Source organism: Theropithecus gelada, chromosome 10 (assembly GCF_003255815.1).
Source record: "Theropithecus gelada isolate Dixy chromosome 10, Tgel_1.0, whole genome shotgun sequence".
Lineage (NCBI taxonomy): Eukaryota > Metazoa > Chordata > Mammalia > Primates > Cercopithecidae > Theropithecus > Theropithecus gelada.
This window is the reverse complement of record NC_037678.1, coordinates 29,689,894-29,703,232: the sequence shown is the minus strand read 5'-3', so window position 1 is coordinate 29,703,232 and position 13,339 is coordinate 29,689,894. Positions and strand designations below refer to the sequence as shown.

General features: G+C 37.3%; 1 protein-coding gene across 1 annotated transcript; it reads left to right on the top strand.

Moving 5' to 3' along the window:
- Positions 1-12,009: 12,009 nt before the first annotated feature.
- LOC112632668 (putative vomeronasal receptor-like protein 4) lies at positions 12,010-12,918 on the top strand. The gene is given in 3 exon segments (XM_025398508.1): positions 12,010-12,205; positions 12,208-12,451; positions 12,453-12,918. Coding segments are annotated over 3 exon segments (906 nt in total).
- Positions 12,919-13,339: the final 421 nt, after the last annotated feature.

Here is a 13,339-nt window from a genome sequence, read left to right as displayed (position 1 = left end):
ACAAAAAGAAAACCAACAACCAATTTCTCACATGAGCATAAATGTAAAAACACTAAAAGAAAAAAACACCAGCAAATTGCACCCAAAAACACTTTGAAAAGATTTACCATACACAACTAGGATTCATCCCAAGGATGCACAGGTGGTTCAATATAGTCAAATGAATAAACATGACACATCACATTAACAGAATCAAAATAAAAAACCATGTGGTCATCTCAACACATGCAGAAAAGTATTCAGTGAATAGAACAACTCTTATTATACAAACTCTCTACAATTTGGATACTAGAGGAACACACCTCAACACAATAAAAGTCATAGATGGGAAATCCACAGCTAACATCAGAGTGAAGGGAGAAAGTTAAAAACCTTTTCTCTGTGATCTGTAACAAGGCAAGTATGCTCACTTTTACCACTTTCATTCAGCATATTACTTGAATTCCCAGCCAAAGCAATTATGCAAAAGAAGGAAATAAACATTTAAACTGGAAAATAAGAAGGGAAATTGTCTCTGTTCTCTGATGGCATGATCATATGTATAGAAAATCTTGACTCCTGGCCGGGTGCGGTGGCTCAAGCCTGTAATCCCAGCACTTTGGGAGGCCGAGACGGGCGGATCACGAGGTCAGGAGATCGAGACCATCCTGGCTAACACAGTGAAACCCCGTCTCTACTAAAAAATACAAAAAACTAGCTGGGCGAGGTGGCGGGCGCCTGTAGTCCCAGCTACTCGGGAGGCTGAGGCAGGAGAATGGCGTAGACCCGGGAGGCGGAGCTTGCAGTGAGCTGAGATGCGGCCACTGCACTCCAGCCTGGGCGACAGAGCGAGACTCCATCTCCAAAAAAAAAAAAAAAAAAAAAAAAAAATCTTGACTCCTTTAAGAAACCATTAGCAATGATACATTCATTCAGTAAAGGTGTAGGATAAAAAATCAACATACAAACATTAGTAGCATTTCTATATGTTCATAACAAGTATCTGAAAAAGAAATCAAGAGAGCAATCTCATTTATAACTGTTATTGAATAAAATAAAATACCTAGGATTAAATTTAACTTAGGATGTGAAACATTTCTACAACAAAATTATAAAACACTGTTGAAATAAATTAAAGATATCGAAAAAGATATCCTGTGTTCCTATTTGGAAGAATACCATCATTAAAATGTTCATACTATCCAAAGTGATCTACAGATTTATCATAATTCCTATAAAAATGGTAATGAAGTTCTTCATAGAAATAAAAAAGTGCAAAATATAAATTAAATCACAAAAGACCAAAATAGCCAAAGTAACCTTCAGCAAAAATAAATAAAATAAAGCTGGAGACATCACGTCATCTGACTTCAAATGTACTACAAATATATAGTAATCAAAACAATGTAATACTGACAAAAAAACCAAAAACAAACAAAAAGCCTCCCAGATACTTAGACCAATGGAACAGACTAGGGAAACCAGAAATAAATCCATGCTAAAAAGCCAGCTGATTTTCGACAAAAGTGCCAAGAACACACATTGGGGAAAAGATAGTCTCTTCAATAAATTATGCTGGGAAAACTGTACAGCCACAAGAAGAACAATAAAATTATTTCTTACCACATTCAAATATCAACTCAAATAGATTAAATACTTAAATGTGGCTGGGCGCGGTGGCTCACGCTTGTAATCCCAGCACTTTGGGAGGCCGAGATGGGCGGATCACGAGGTCAGGAGATCGAGACCATCCTGGCTAACACGGTGAAACCCCATCTCTACTAAAAAAATACAAAAAATTAGCCAGGCGTGGTGCCGGGCGCCTGTAGGCCCAGCTACTTGGGAGGCTCAGGCAGGAGAATGGCATGAACCTGGGAGGCGGAGCTTGCAGTGAGCCGAGATCGCGCCACCGCACTCCAGCCTGGGCGACAGAGCAAGACTCCGCCTCAAAAAAAAAAAAAAAAAAAACTTAAATGTAGGACCCACCCACAATTATAAATTCACTAGAAGAAAACACATGGGAAATGCTCTATCATATTGCTCTTGAGAAGGAGTTTTTGTTTAGAACCTCAAAAGCATAGGCAACATAAACAAATACAGACAAATAGATGATATCAAACTGCAAAGCTCCACAGCATACAGAAGCAGCGTATTATCTACCAAAAAGCTACACGACAAACAATCAACAGAGTGGAGAGACAACTTACAGAATGGGAGAAAATATTTGCAAATTATACAAACATCCAGAGTATATAAAAGATTCAAGTCTATTTTCTCATTGATCTTCAGGGTGTTTTTTAATCCATTATTGAAAATGGGGCATTTAAATCTCCAACTCTTGTTGTGGGATTATCTAGTTCTTGCTTCATTTCTGTCAGTTTTGGCTTCACATATTTTATTGCTTTTTTACTTCCACATTGGCTGACAATTGTTAAATCTTCCTGTGGAACTGACTCTTTTATCAATACAGAATGTCTCACATTACACATCTAAGTGTGTGGGTTTTTTTGGCTTTTGTTTTTTAAAATTCTTTTTAAAAATTTTGTAATTGCAACTACAACTTTATTATATCTGTTGCTTGCATGTTTTTATTTCTTTGCTTTTACACATTTGTTTCTTTGGATCCAAAGTGATTGTGGTGCAGACAGCATGTATTTGTATCTTACTTTTATAATGTTTGACAATCTCAGCTTTTAAAATTTAATTATTTAATGTTTTTATACTTAGTGTCAATAATTATATAGGTGAATTTATATTTGCCATACTATTTTTGTTTTCTGTATATCACCTGTGTATTTTATTATTTTTTCTACCTATTCTGCCATTTTGCATTAAGAAAATATTTTTATGTAACATTGCAATTTATTCTATGATTTTTAAATATATATTTGGAGCTCTTCCTTCTTTCAGGGCTTCTGACACACATCTTAACTCATTAGAATCTGCTTTACATTTATACCGACAATATTGATGACTTATATGAATGCTAGTATACGTATTTCTATTTCTCTTTTTCATTTTGTGATATTAATTTTATACTTATATCTATGTGTTATAACTAATTTTATACTTATATCTGCATGTTATAAACTTAATATATTTTACACTTTTTATTTTATATAATTTTATTTCTTTTAAAGAGGCTGAGAAAAGAAAAAAAGCAATTATACATCTACAAATCTTGTCATATGAACTTTCCTATTTTCCATTTCTGGATTTCCTCATTTATTCCAGAATATTCAAGTTATTTGAAATATGTCAGAGAATATTTCTTTATTCCAAAACAACTTTGTTATCACTCACCTCTTTAGTTATTGGTAAATATATTACATTTATATTTGCAATAGTTCCAGCAATGCGATACTATTTTTATTGTTATACATTCATTTTTGAAAATAAGATGAGAAACAAAAAGGAATATGTATACATAACATCTTTTATAATGACATGATTATCTTTACTGGTGCTTTTGTTATTTTATGTAGATTTCAAATTATCATCTTTGGTCATTTGATTTCAACTTAGTTGAAAGCAACTCAGTGTTTATCTGGAAAGGGCTTATTTTACATTTTTTTTATTGATAACTTTTTTGTTCAGAGGATTCTTTGATGATAGTTTTTCTCTGAAGAGTAGACAAAAATTTTTGAGTAGAGTTGAAAGGCTTACACAAGGGCAATCAAATTAAGATCTTAGCAAATTGGATTGCAAATGAAATCATATTGATAGCAGCTAATGATATATTGAACTGGATTGGAGAGGGCAAGAAGAATTTAACTTGCGGACAATCAAGTCTGAGAGTTGGGTAGTCCCAACTCTCAGGCCTGCAGAACTGAGGCCAAATGGAGGACACACTTTTTAAAGGATTAAAGACAATGCAGGAGAGCACAGCATGCTGAACCTAAACTGGCAGAGATTTTGCACTGTGCTAAGATCCATAAACTTATAGAAAGAAAAGTCACCATTTTAACTATAACAGTTTAACATAAAGTATTCAACTAACAGCAGATTGCAAATATGCAGTCATTAATTATAATTAATATTAGGTTTAGTTATGATAGAATTGTGTTTGATGGGTGTTACAGGAGCAAAAGAAACATCCCTTGCTATGAAGTAAGTGCTCCATTACTGAGTGTTTAAAATAAAACCCTCCTGTGAGTGGAAGCCACAAATGCAACCGAGGGATGTGGTTGTAGAATACGCCACCAGAATAGCTCGATACTTCACATCTAAGAGAGATCTCTTGGCATGGGAAGTTCATATCCACTCTTGTTTAAAATGGAGGTGTCCTTCTGTACTCTGTAAAGGCACCTGGACAAATTAGTGGGAAAGGTAAAAAGTAGTCCACATTTTGCTCCCACGTCTGGTGCTCTGGCTCAGAACTGTGTCCTCAGGAAGACAGAGCACGTTGCCCATGTAGATCTAATAGAGGTGACATTTTTCTGATTCTCACAAAGGTGCTTATGGTCTACTTCTTACTCCAAAAATTAGAGACCACCAGGGAACATTTGTGAGGGCTACCATGAATTACTTGAAACAGCAGAGATGCTTTGGGAAATCTAACATTGTGGTCTCATCTTGAAGGCTGAGCAATTGAGAGATAGCTGTTTTGTCTACTAGGACAGAGACCATACAACCCACTGAGCTGAAAATACCTAGAGAAATAAGCTCACACATGAAAAAGTTTGGAGCACAGTTGTTTCTACAGTGTTTTCTAGGAATTGTAAAATTCCATTTTCCTTTTGGTGGCTCTCTTTCTTACAATCACAAGGTCAGGGCTTGCAATCTTTCTATAGCTGACAGGAAAATTATAAACCTGGAGGGAGATGAGCTGATGGCATTGCTTCCACACGAGTGTGGGCTTCATCTTAAAAACATAGGCTCACTCCAAAGACTCAACTGAGCGACTGACAGCATTGTTAACAGAGACTCTCAGCGTTGTTAATAGAGAGCTCAAGACTCAGGTGAGTGGTGAGATGAAGCAGGATTTACTCAAGGAACAGCTAGGATAATTCTTTTTTCATAATTTCAGTCATATCTCGCTGAATCATAACTGAAAACAACAGATATTTTCAGATGAAAAGATAAATTTTTTGACTCATGAGTCTATAATGTATTAATTTTGAAGACACTTTGGTAATTTTGTAATACCATGTTTGAATTGCATTTGCATTATACATCTTGTTTTACTAACTTTTCTCAGTTTAACTTACTGTATGTACTCAGGTGAAATTTCGTATTTTATTTTTTAAAATAATTATTTAATTTAATTTAATTTCCCTTCTTCTTCCCTTCCCTTCTTCCATTACAAATGGAATTTCATATTTTATTTTATTTTTTAATTATACTTTAAGTTCTAGGGTACATGTGCACAATGCGTAGGTTTGTTACATATGTATACATGTGCCATGTTGGTGTGCTGCACCCATTAATTTGCCATTTACATTAGGTATATCTCCTAATGCTATTCCTCCCCCTGTACCCCCACCCCATGACAGGCCCCGGCGTGTGATGTTCCCCTTTCTGTGTCCAAGTGTTCTCATTGTTCAATTCCCACCTATGAGTGAGAACATGCGGTGTTTGGTTTTCTGTTCTTGCGATAGTTTGCTGAGAATGATGGTTTCCAGCTGCATCCATGTCCCTAAAAAGGACACGAACTCATCCTTTTTCATGGCTGCATAGTATTCCATGGTGTATATGAGCCACATTTTCTTAATCCAGTGTATCATTGATGGACATTTGGGTTGGTTCCAAGTCTTTGCTATTGTGAATAGTGCCGCAATAAACATACGTGTGCATGTGTCTTTATAGCAGCATGATTTATAATCCTTTGGGTATATACCCAGTAATGGGGTGGCAGAGTCAAATGGTATTTCTAGTTGTAGATCTTTGAGGAATTGCCACACTGTCTTCCACAATGGTTGATCTAGTTTACAGTGCCACCAACAGTTTAAAAGTGTTCCTATGTCTCCACATCCTCTCCAGCACCTGTTGCTTCCGGACGTTTTAATGATCGCCATTCTAACTGGTGTGAGATGGTATCTCATAGTGATTTTGATTTGCATTTCTCTCATGGCCAGTGACAATGAGCATTTTTTCATGTGTCTGTTGGCTGCATAAATGTCTTCTTTTTAGAAGTGTCTGTTCATAACCTTTGCCCACTTTTTGGTGGGATTGTTGGATTTTTTCTTGTAAATTTGTTTAAGTTCTTTATAGATTCTGGATATTAGCCCTTTGTCAGATTGATAGATCACAAAAATTTTCTCCCATTCTGTAGGTTGCCTGTTCACTCTGATGCTAGTTTCTTTTGCTGTGCAGAAGCTTTTTAGTTTAATTAGATCCCATTTGTCAATTTTGGCTTTTGTTGCCATTTCTTTTGGTGTTTTAGACATGAAGTCCTTTCCCATGCCTACATGCTGAATGGTATTGCCTAGGTTTTCTTCTAGGGTTTTTATGGTTTTAGGTCTAACTTTTAAGTCTTTAATCCATCTTGAATTAATTTTTGTGTAAGGTATAAGGAAAGGATCCAGTTTCAGCTTTCTACATATGGCTAGCCAGTTTTCCCAGCACCATTTATTAAATAGGGAATCCTTTCCCCATTTCTTGTTTTTGTCAGGTTTGTTAAATATCAGATGGTTGTAGATGTGTGGTATTATTTCTGAGGGCTCTGTTCTGTTCCATTGGTCTAGATCTCTGTTTTGGTACCAGTACCATGCTGTTTTGGTTACTGTAGCCTGGTAGTATAGTTTGAAGTCAGGTGGCATGGTTCCTCCAGCTTTGTTCTTTTGGCTTAGGATTGTCTTGGCAATGTGGGCTCTTTTTTGGTTCCATATGAACTTTAAAGTAGTTTTTTCCAATTCTGTGAAGAAACTCATTGGTAGCTTAATGGGGATGGCATTGAATCTGCAATTTACCTTGGGCAGTATGGACATTTTCACAATATTGATTCTTCCTATCCATGAGCATGGAATGTTCTTCCATTTATTTATGCCCTCTTTTATTTCATTGAGCAGTGGTTTGTAGTTCTCCTCAAAGAGGTCCTTCACATTGCTTGTAAGTTGGATTCTTAGATATTTTATTCTCTTTGAAGCCATTGTGAATGGGAGTTCACTCATGATTTGGCTCTCTGTCTGTTGTTGGCATAGAGGAATGCTTGTGATTCTTGCACATTAGTTTTGTATCCTGAGACTTTGCTGAAGTTGCTTATCAGCTTAAAGAGATTTTGGGCTGAGACAACGGGGTTTTCTAAATATACAGTCATGTCATCTGCAAACAGGGACAATTTGACTTCCTCTTTTCTTAATTGAATACCCTTTATTTCTTTCTCCTGCCTGAATGCCCTGGCCAGAACTTCCAACACTATGTTGAATAGGAGTGGTGAGAGAGGTCATCCCTGTCTTGTGCCAGTTTTAAAAGGGAATGCTTCCAGTTTTTGCCCATTCAGTATGATATTGGCTGTGGGTTTATCACAAATAGCTCTTACTATTTTGAGATACGTCCCATCAATACCGAATTTATTGAGAGTTTTCAGCACGAAGAGCTGTTGAATTTTGTCAAAGGTTTTTTCTGCATCTATTGAGATAATCATGTGGTTTTTGTCCTTGGTTCTGTTTATATGCTGGATTATGTTTATTGATTTACGTAAGTTGAGCCAGCCTTGCATCCCAGGGATGAAGCCCACTTGATCATAGTGGATAAGCTTTTTGATGTGAAGCTGCATTTGATTTGCCAATATTTTATTGAGGATTTTTGCATCGATGTTCATCAGGGATATTGGTCTAAAATTCTCTTTTTTTGTTGTATCTCTGACAGGCTTTGGTATCAGGATGATGCTGGCCTCATAAAATGAGTTAGGGAGGGGCCAGGTGCGGTGGCTCACACCTGTAATCCCAGCACTTTGGGAGGCCGAGGCGGGCAGATCACAAGGTCAGGAGATCGAGACCATCCTGGCTAACATGGTGAAACCTCGCCTCTACTAAAAATACAAAAAATTTAGCCAGGCGAGGTGGTGGGCGCCTATAATCCCAGCTACTCGGGAGGCTGTGGCAGGAGAATGGCTTGAACCTGGGAGGCAGAGCTTGCAGTGAGCCGAGATCGTGCCACTGAACTCCAGCCTGGTCAACAGAGCGAGACTCCATCTCAAAAAAAAAAAAAAAGAAAAATTGAGTTAGGGAAGATTCCCTGTTTTTCTATTGATTGGAATAATTTCAGAAGGAATGGTACCAGCTCCTCCTTGTACCTCTGGTAGAATTCAGCTGTGAATCCATCTGGTCCTGGACTTTTTTTGATTGGTAGGCTATTAATTATTGCCTCAATTTCAGAGCCTGTTATTGGTCTATTCAGGGATTGAACTTCTTCCTGGTTTAGTCTTGGGAGGGTGTATGTGTCCAGGAATTTATCAATTTCTTCTAAATTTTCTAGTTCATCTGCGTTGAGGTGTTTATAGTATTCTCTGATGGCAGTTTGTATTTCTGGGTGATATCCCCTTTTTCATTTTTTATTGCATCTATTTGATTCTTCTCTCTTCTTTATTAGTCTTGCTAGCAGTCTATCAATTTTGTTGATCTTTTTTAAAAAAACAGCTCTTGGATTCATTGATCTTTTTGAAGGATTTTTGTGCCTCTATCTCCTTCAGTTCTGCTCTGATCTTAGTTATTTCTTGCCTTCTGCTAGCTTTTGAATGTGTTTGCTCTTGCTTCTCTAGTTCTTTTAATTGTGATGTTAGGGTGTCAATTTTAGATCTTTCCTGCTTTCTTTTGTGGGCATTTAGTGCTATAAATTTCTTTCTACACACTGCTTTAAATGTGTCCCAGAGATTCTGGTATGTTGTATCTTTGTTCTCATTGGTTTCAAAGAACATCTTTATTTCTGCCTTCTTTTTGTTATGTACCTAGTAGTCATTCAGGAGCAGGTTGTTCAGTTTCCATGTAGTTGAGCGGTTTTGATTGAGTTTCTTAATCCTGAGTTCTAGTTTGATTGCACTGTGGTCTGAGAGACAGTTTGTTATAATTTCTGTTCTTTTACATTTGCTGAGCAGCGCTTTACTTCCAACTATATGGTCAATTTTGGAATAAGTGTGATTTGGTGCTGAGAAGAATGTATATTCTGTTGATTTGGGGTGGAGAGTTCTGTAGATGTCTATTCTGCTTGATGCAGAGCTGAGTTCAAGTACTGGATATCTGTGTTAACTTTTTGTCTTGTTGATCTGTCTAATGTTGACAGTGGGGTGTTAAAGTCTCCCATTATTATTGTGTGGGAGTCTAAGTCTCTTTGTAGGTCTCTAAGGACTTGCTTTATGAATCTGGGTGCTCCTGTATTGGGTGCATATATTTTTAGGATAGTTAGCTCTTCTCGTTGAATTGATCCCTTTACCACTATGTAATAGTCTTCTTTGTCTCTTTTGATCTTTGTCTGTTTAAAGTCTGTTTTATCAGAGACTAGGATTGCAACCCCTGCCTTTTTTTGTTTTTCAATTACTTGTGATCTTCCTCCACCCCTTTATTTTGAGCCTATGTGTGTCTCTGCATGTGAGATGGGTCTCCTGCATACAGCACACTGATGGGTCTCAACTCTTTATCCTATTTGGCATTCTGTGTTTTTTAATTGGGGCATTTAGCCCATTTACATGTGTTAATATTGTTATGTGCGAGTTTGATCCTGTCATTATGTTGTTAGCAGGTTATTTTGCCTGTTAGTTGATGCAGTTTCTTCCTAGCATCAAAGGTTTACCTAGTCAAACCTCAGCAATGGCGGATGGCCCTCCTCCAGCCTGGCTGCTGCCTCCCAGTTCAATGTCAGACTGCTGTGCTAGCAGTGAGCAAGGCTTCATGGGCTTGGGACTCACCGAGCCAGGTGCGGGATATAATCTCCTGGTGTACTATTTGCTAAGACTGTTGAAAAAGTGCAGTATTAGGGTGGAGTGTCCCGATTTTCCAGGTACCATCTATCATGGCTTCCCTTGGCTAGGAAAGGGAAATCCCCCAACCCCTTGCACTTCCCGGGTGAAGCAATGCCCTGCCCTGTTGTGGCTCACACTCTCCATGGGCTACACCCACTGTCCAACCAGCGCCAATGAGATGAACCAGGTACTTCAGTTAGAAATGCAGAAGTCACCCGTCTTCTGTGTCAGTCACACCGGGAGCTGTAGACCAGAGCTGTTCCTATTCAGCCATCTTGGTGCCTCCCCTTGTTTTTTCTTTTTCTGATTTCAACTTGACAGCAGAACTCAGCTATGCTGATGGTGCAGATGCATGTTGGTGGGAACTTTTCATTGTTTGATTCTGACATTTATGATAAATGGATTCACTTACTAAAGTTTTGTAGAGAGAGCAATAACCATTTAATCACCTAGATGATGTTTCCTTTATATAATCAAACATATCTGGTGGTTTTAAAGCAATATTTTTTTAACCTCAGTCACTTATGATTATTAGAGAAGAATACTAAGTGTCAAGATGTTTGCATTGCCTTTCATATTTTTATTTATGGGACAGTGTAATGATAAACGACTTTGAATCTATAACCAGACACACTTTCACCCCCCCCAATTTGTGCTAATTTACTGTTTTTTATATTTCATGCATGAAGCTAAATTGTTTTTACCCATGGATTAAAGTAAAATGATACAATGATACCTGAATCCTGTTCAAATAACATGAAATGGAAACTGCAAAATTGTTTTGCAAAATTTTACAAGGTATTATGGTATTGAGGATATCCTAAGAAAACTTGAGAGGCATTAGCTTTCTCATTGGAGACAGACATTCTTGTATCAAGTAAAGTCTCAGGAAAAAGAACCACGTGTGACTATTTTAATGCAACCTCTTGGTTGAAATATAATGATTAAAAGTAGTGTTTATCTTGTTGATAACTGAGAGGCAAATATTAAAAATTTTGTTTTGAGATGAAGAGAGTTCACGTGATAAATCTCTGGGATGTGAACTAAACTGGGAGAGCACCAGGACCATTTCTAAGACATACAGTTAATTAGGGTTTGGGTAAACAGAATAGCGTTCCCCATTCCCTAAAAAAGATACTTACATCCAAGTTCTTAGATACTGGAAATACATTACAATTCATGGCAAAGAGAATATAAGGCTGCAGATGGGATCAAAACTGCTGATATGCTGATGAAAAATAAGAAGACTATTATGAATTATCATGGTGGGTCCAGTAGAAGCATAAGCATCAAAAACCATGGAAGAGTGAAGAATAAACCGTATCAAAGTGACAGATCATGAGAAAGACTCAATTGGATATATTTTTGTTTGTTTTAGTGAGTCTTTCCACTTCGGCATATGTTTTACTCAATTCAACTATGCAAATGTGATTCATTTTATATGCTTGTCACTGAATTGGGTGCTAAAAATAAAATGAGAGAACATAAAATAATAAAAATATGATTTCTAAAGATGGAGGGCAAAGGACATTAGGAATACAGTGTGCACCCTATACAAGCATGATTGCAAATGTAGTCATTGCATATATATATATATATATATATATATAAAATTATTTGGTTTAGAAAATAGTGCAGGAGGTACATTATTAAGAATTTATAGTCGGCCGGGCGCGGTGGCTCAAGCCTGTAATCCCAGCACTTTGGGAGGCCGAGACGGGCGGATCATGAGGTCAGGAGATCGAGACCATCTTGGCTAACACGGTGAAACCCCGTCTCTACTAAAAAATACAAAAAACTAGCCGGGCGAGGTGGCGGGCACCTGTAGTCCCAGCTACTCGGAAGGCTGAGGCAGGAGAATGGCGTGAACCCGGGAGGCGGAGCTTGCAGTGAGCTGAGATCCGGCCACTGCACTCCAGCCCGGGCCACAGCGTGAGACTCCGTCTCAAAAAAAAAAAAAAAAAAAGAATTTATAGTCAAGGTTAATCAAGAATAAGTGAGTAAAATAAAAATAATAATGACGTTAATAATTTCAAACACTGAATAAAGAACATTGATGATATGAAGTCAATTTGTTTTTCATATCTACAAAATATGTTTCTTCTATGCCATTAGGATGAACACAGTTTTCACTTATGTTATCTTTTAAAAAGTATCAAGCTAGCATTGGAATCTCAGCTAACATTTTCCTTCTTCTCTTCCACATTTTTACATTCTTTCAGGATCACAGGCCTAAGACCCATGCCCTGGTCACCAGTCATTTGGCCTTTGTCCACCTAGTAATGCTCTTCACTGCAATGGAGTTTTTGTCTCCAGACATGTTTGAGTCACTGAATTTCAGAATAACTTTAGATGTAAAGCTTTGTTCTATGTGCACAAGGTGATGAGGGCCCTCTCCATCTACACCACCTGCCTCCTGAGCATGCTACAGGCCATTACCATCAGCCCCAGAACCTCCTGGTTAGTGAGATCTAAACATAAATTTACAAGATACAATATCCTGGGCTTATTCGTTTTTTGGTTTAGCAATTTGTCTTTCAGTAGTGACATGATAATTTACACTGTAGGTTATTACAATGACTCAGATAATTTTGAATATCAGCAAATATTGCATACTTTTCCCAGTGAATGTCATCATCCGGGTGCTATTTCTTACGCTGTTGTTATCCAGAGATGCCTTCTTCATAGGAATCATGTTCCTCTCAAGTGTATACATGTTGATTCTTTTGTCCAGGCATCAGAGGCACTCCCAGCGCTTTCACAGCAGCAGCCTTATATTAAGGACCTCCCTAGTGAAAATGGCCACCAAGACCATCCTCATGCTGGTGAATTTCTTTGTGCTCATGTACTCAGTGGACTTCACCCTCTCATCATCCACAGTGCTGTTATGGGTATTTGGCCCTGTCATCTATAGTGTCCACAAGTTTGTGGTCAATGCCTATGCCACTGTCAGTCCTCTGGTGCTAATCAGATCTGATAAAAGAGCCGTCAATATTCTGCAAAAGTTTCAATGGAAGTGCCATCTATTTTTAACAAGTTGGTGATAAAATTTTCTAAAAATTATTTCTTCATAATCAATTAAATTATACAAAAAGCACATAACTTTCTTTCTGATTTAAATAAAATATGTGAATTGTACTTTTATAATATCTCAACATCTTTTAATTTTTTGGTGCCAAGAACTATGTGCTTTCCTCAGTTCAATGTCCACTATGATTTTGTATTCTCAAGGTCTGCCTCTTACCCCTTCATTTTAATTTTACCTTTATACAGGAAAACGTTATTTTCTTCTCGAGTACACTCTTAGGTGGCTCCTATTGGCAAACAAACCTCTCAGTTTTAATTTTTGAAATTATTTTAATTTTTCTTCTTTATTGAAGATATTTAGCTACATTCAAATTCTAGCTTGAATAAAAAATTTTTAAGCACGATTTTAAAATTTGTTTTTAATTGAAGATAACGTGT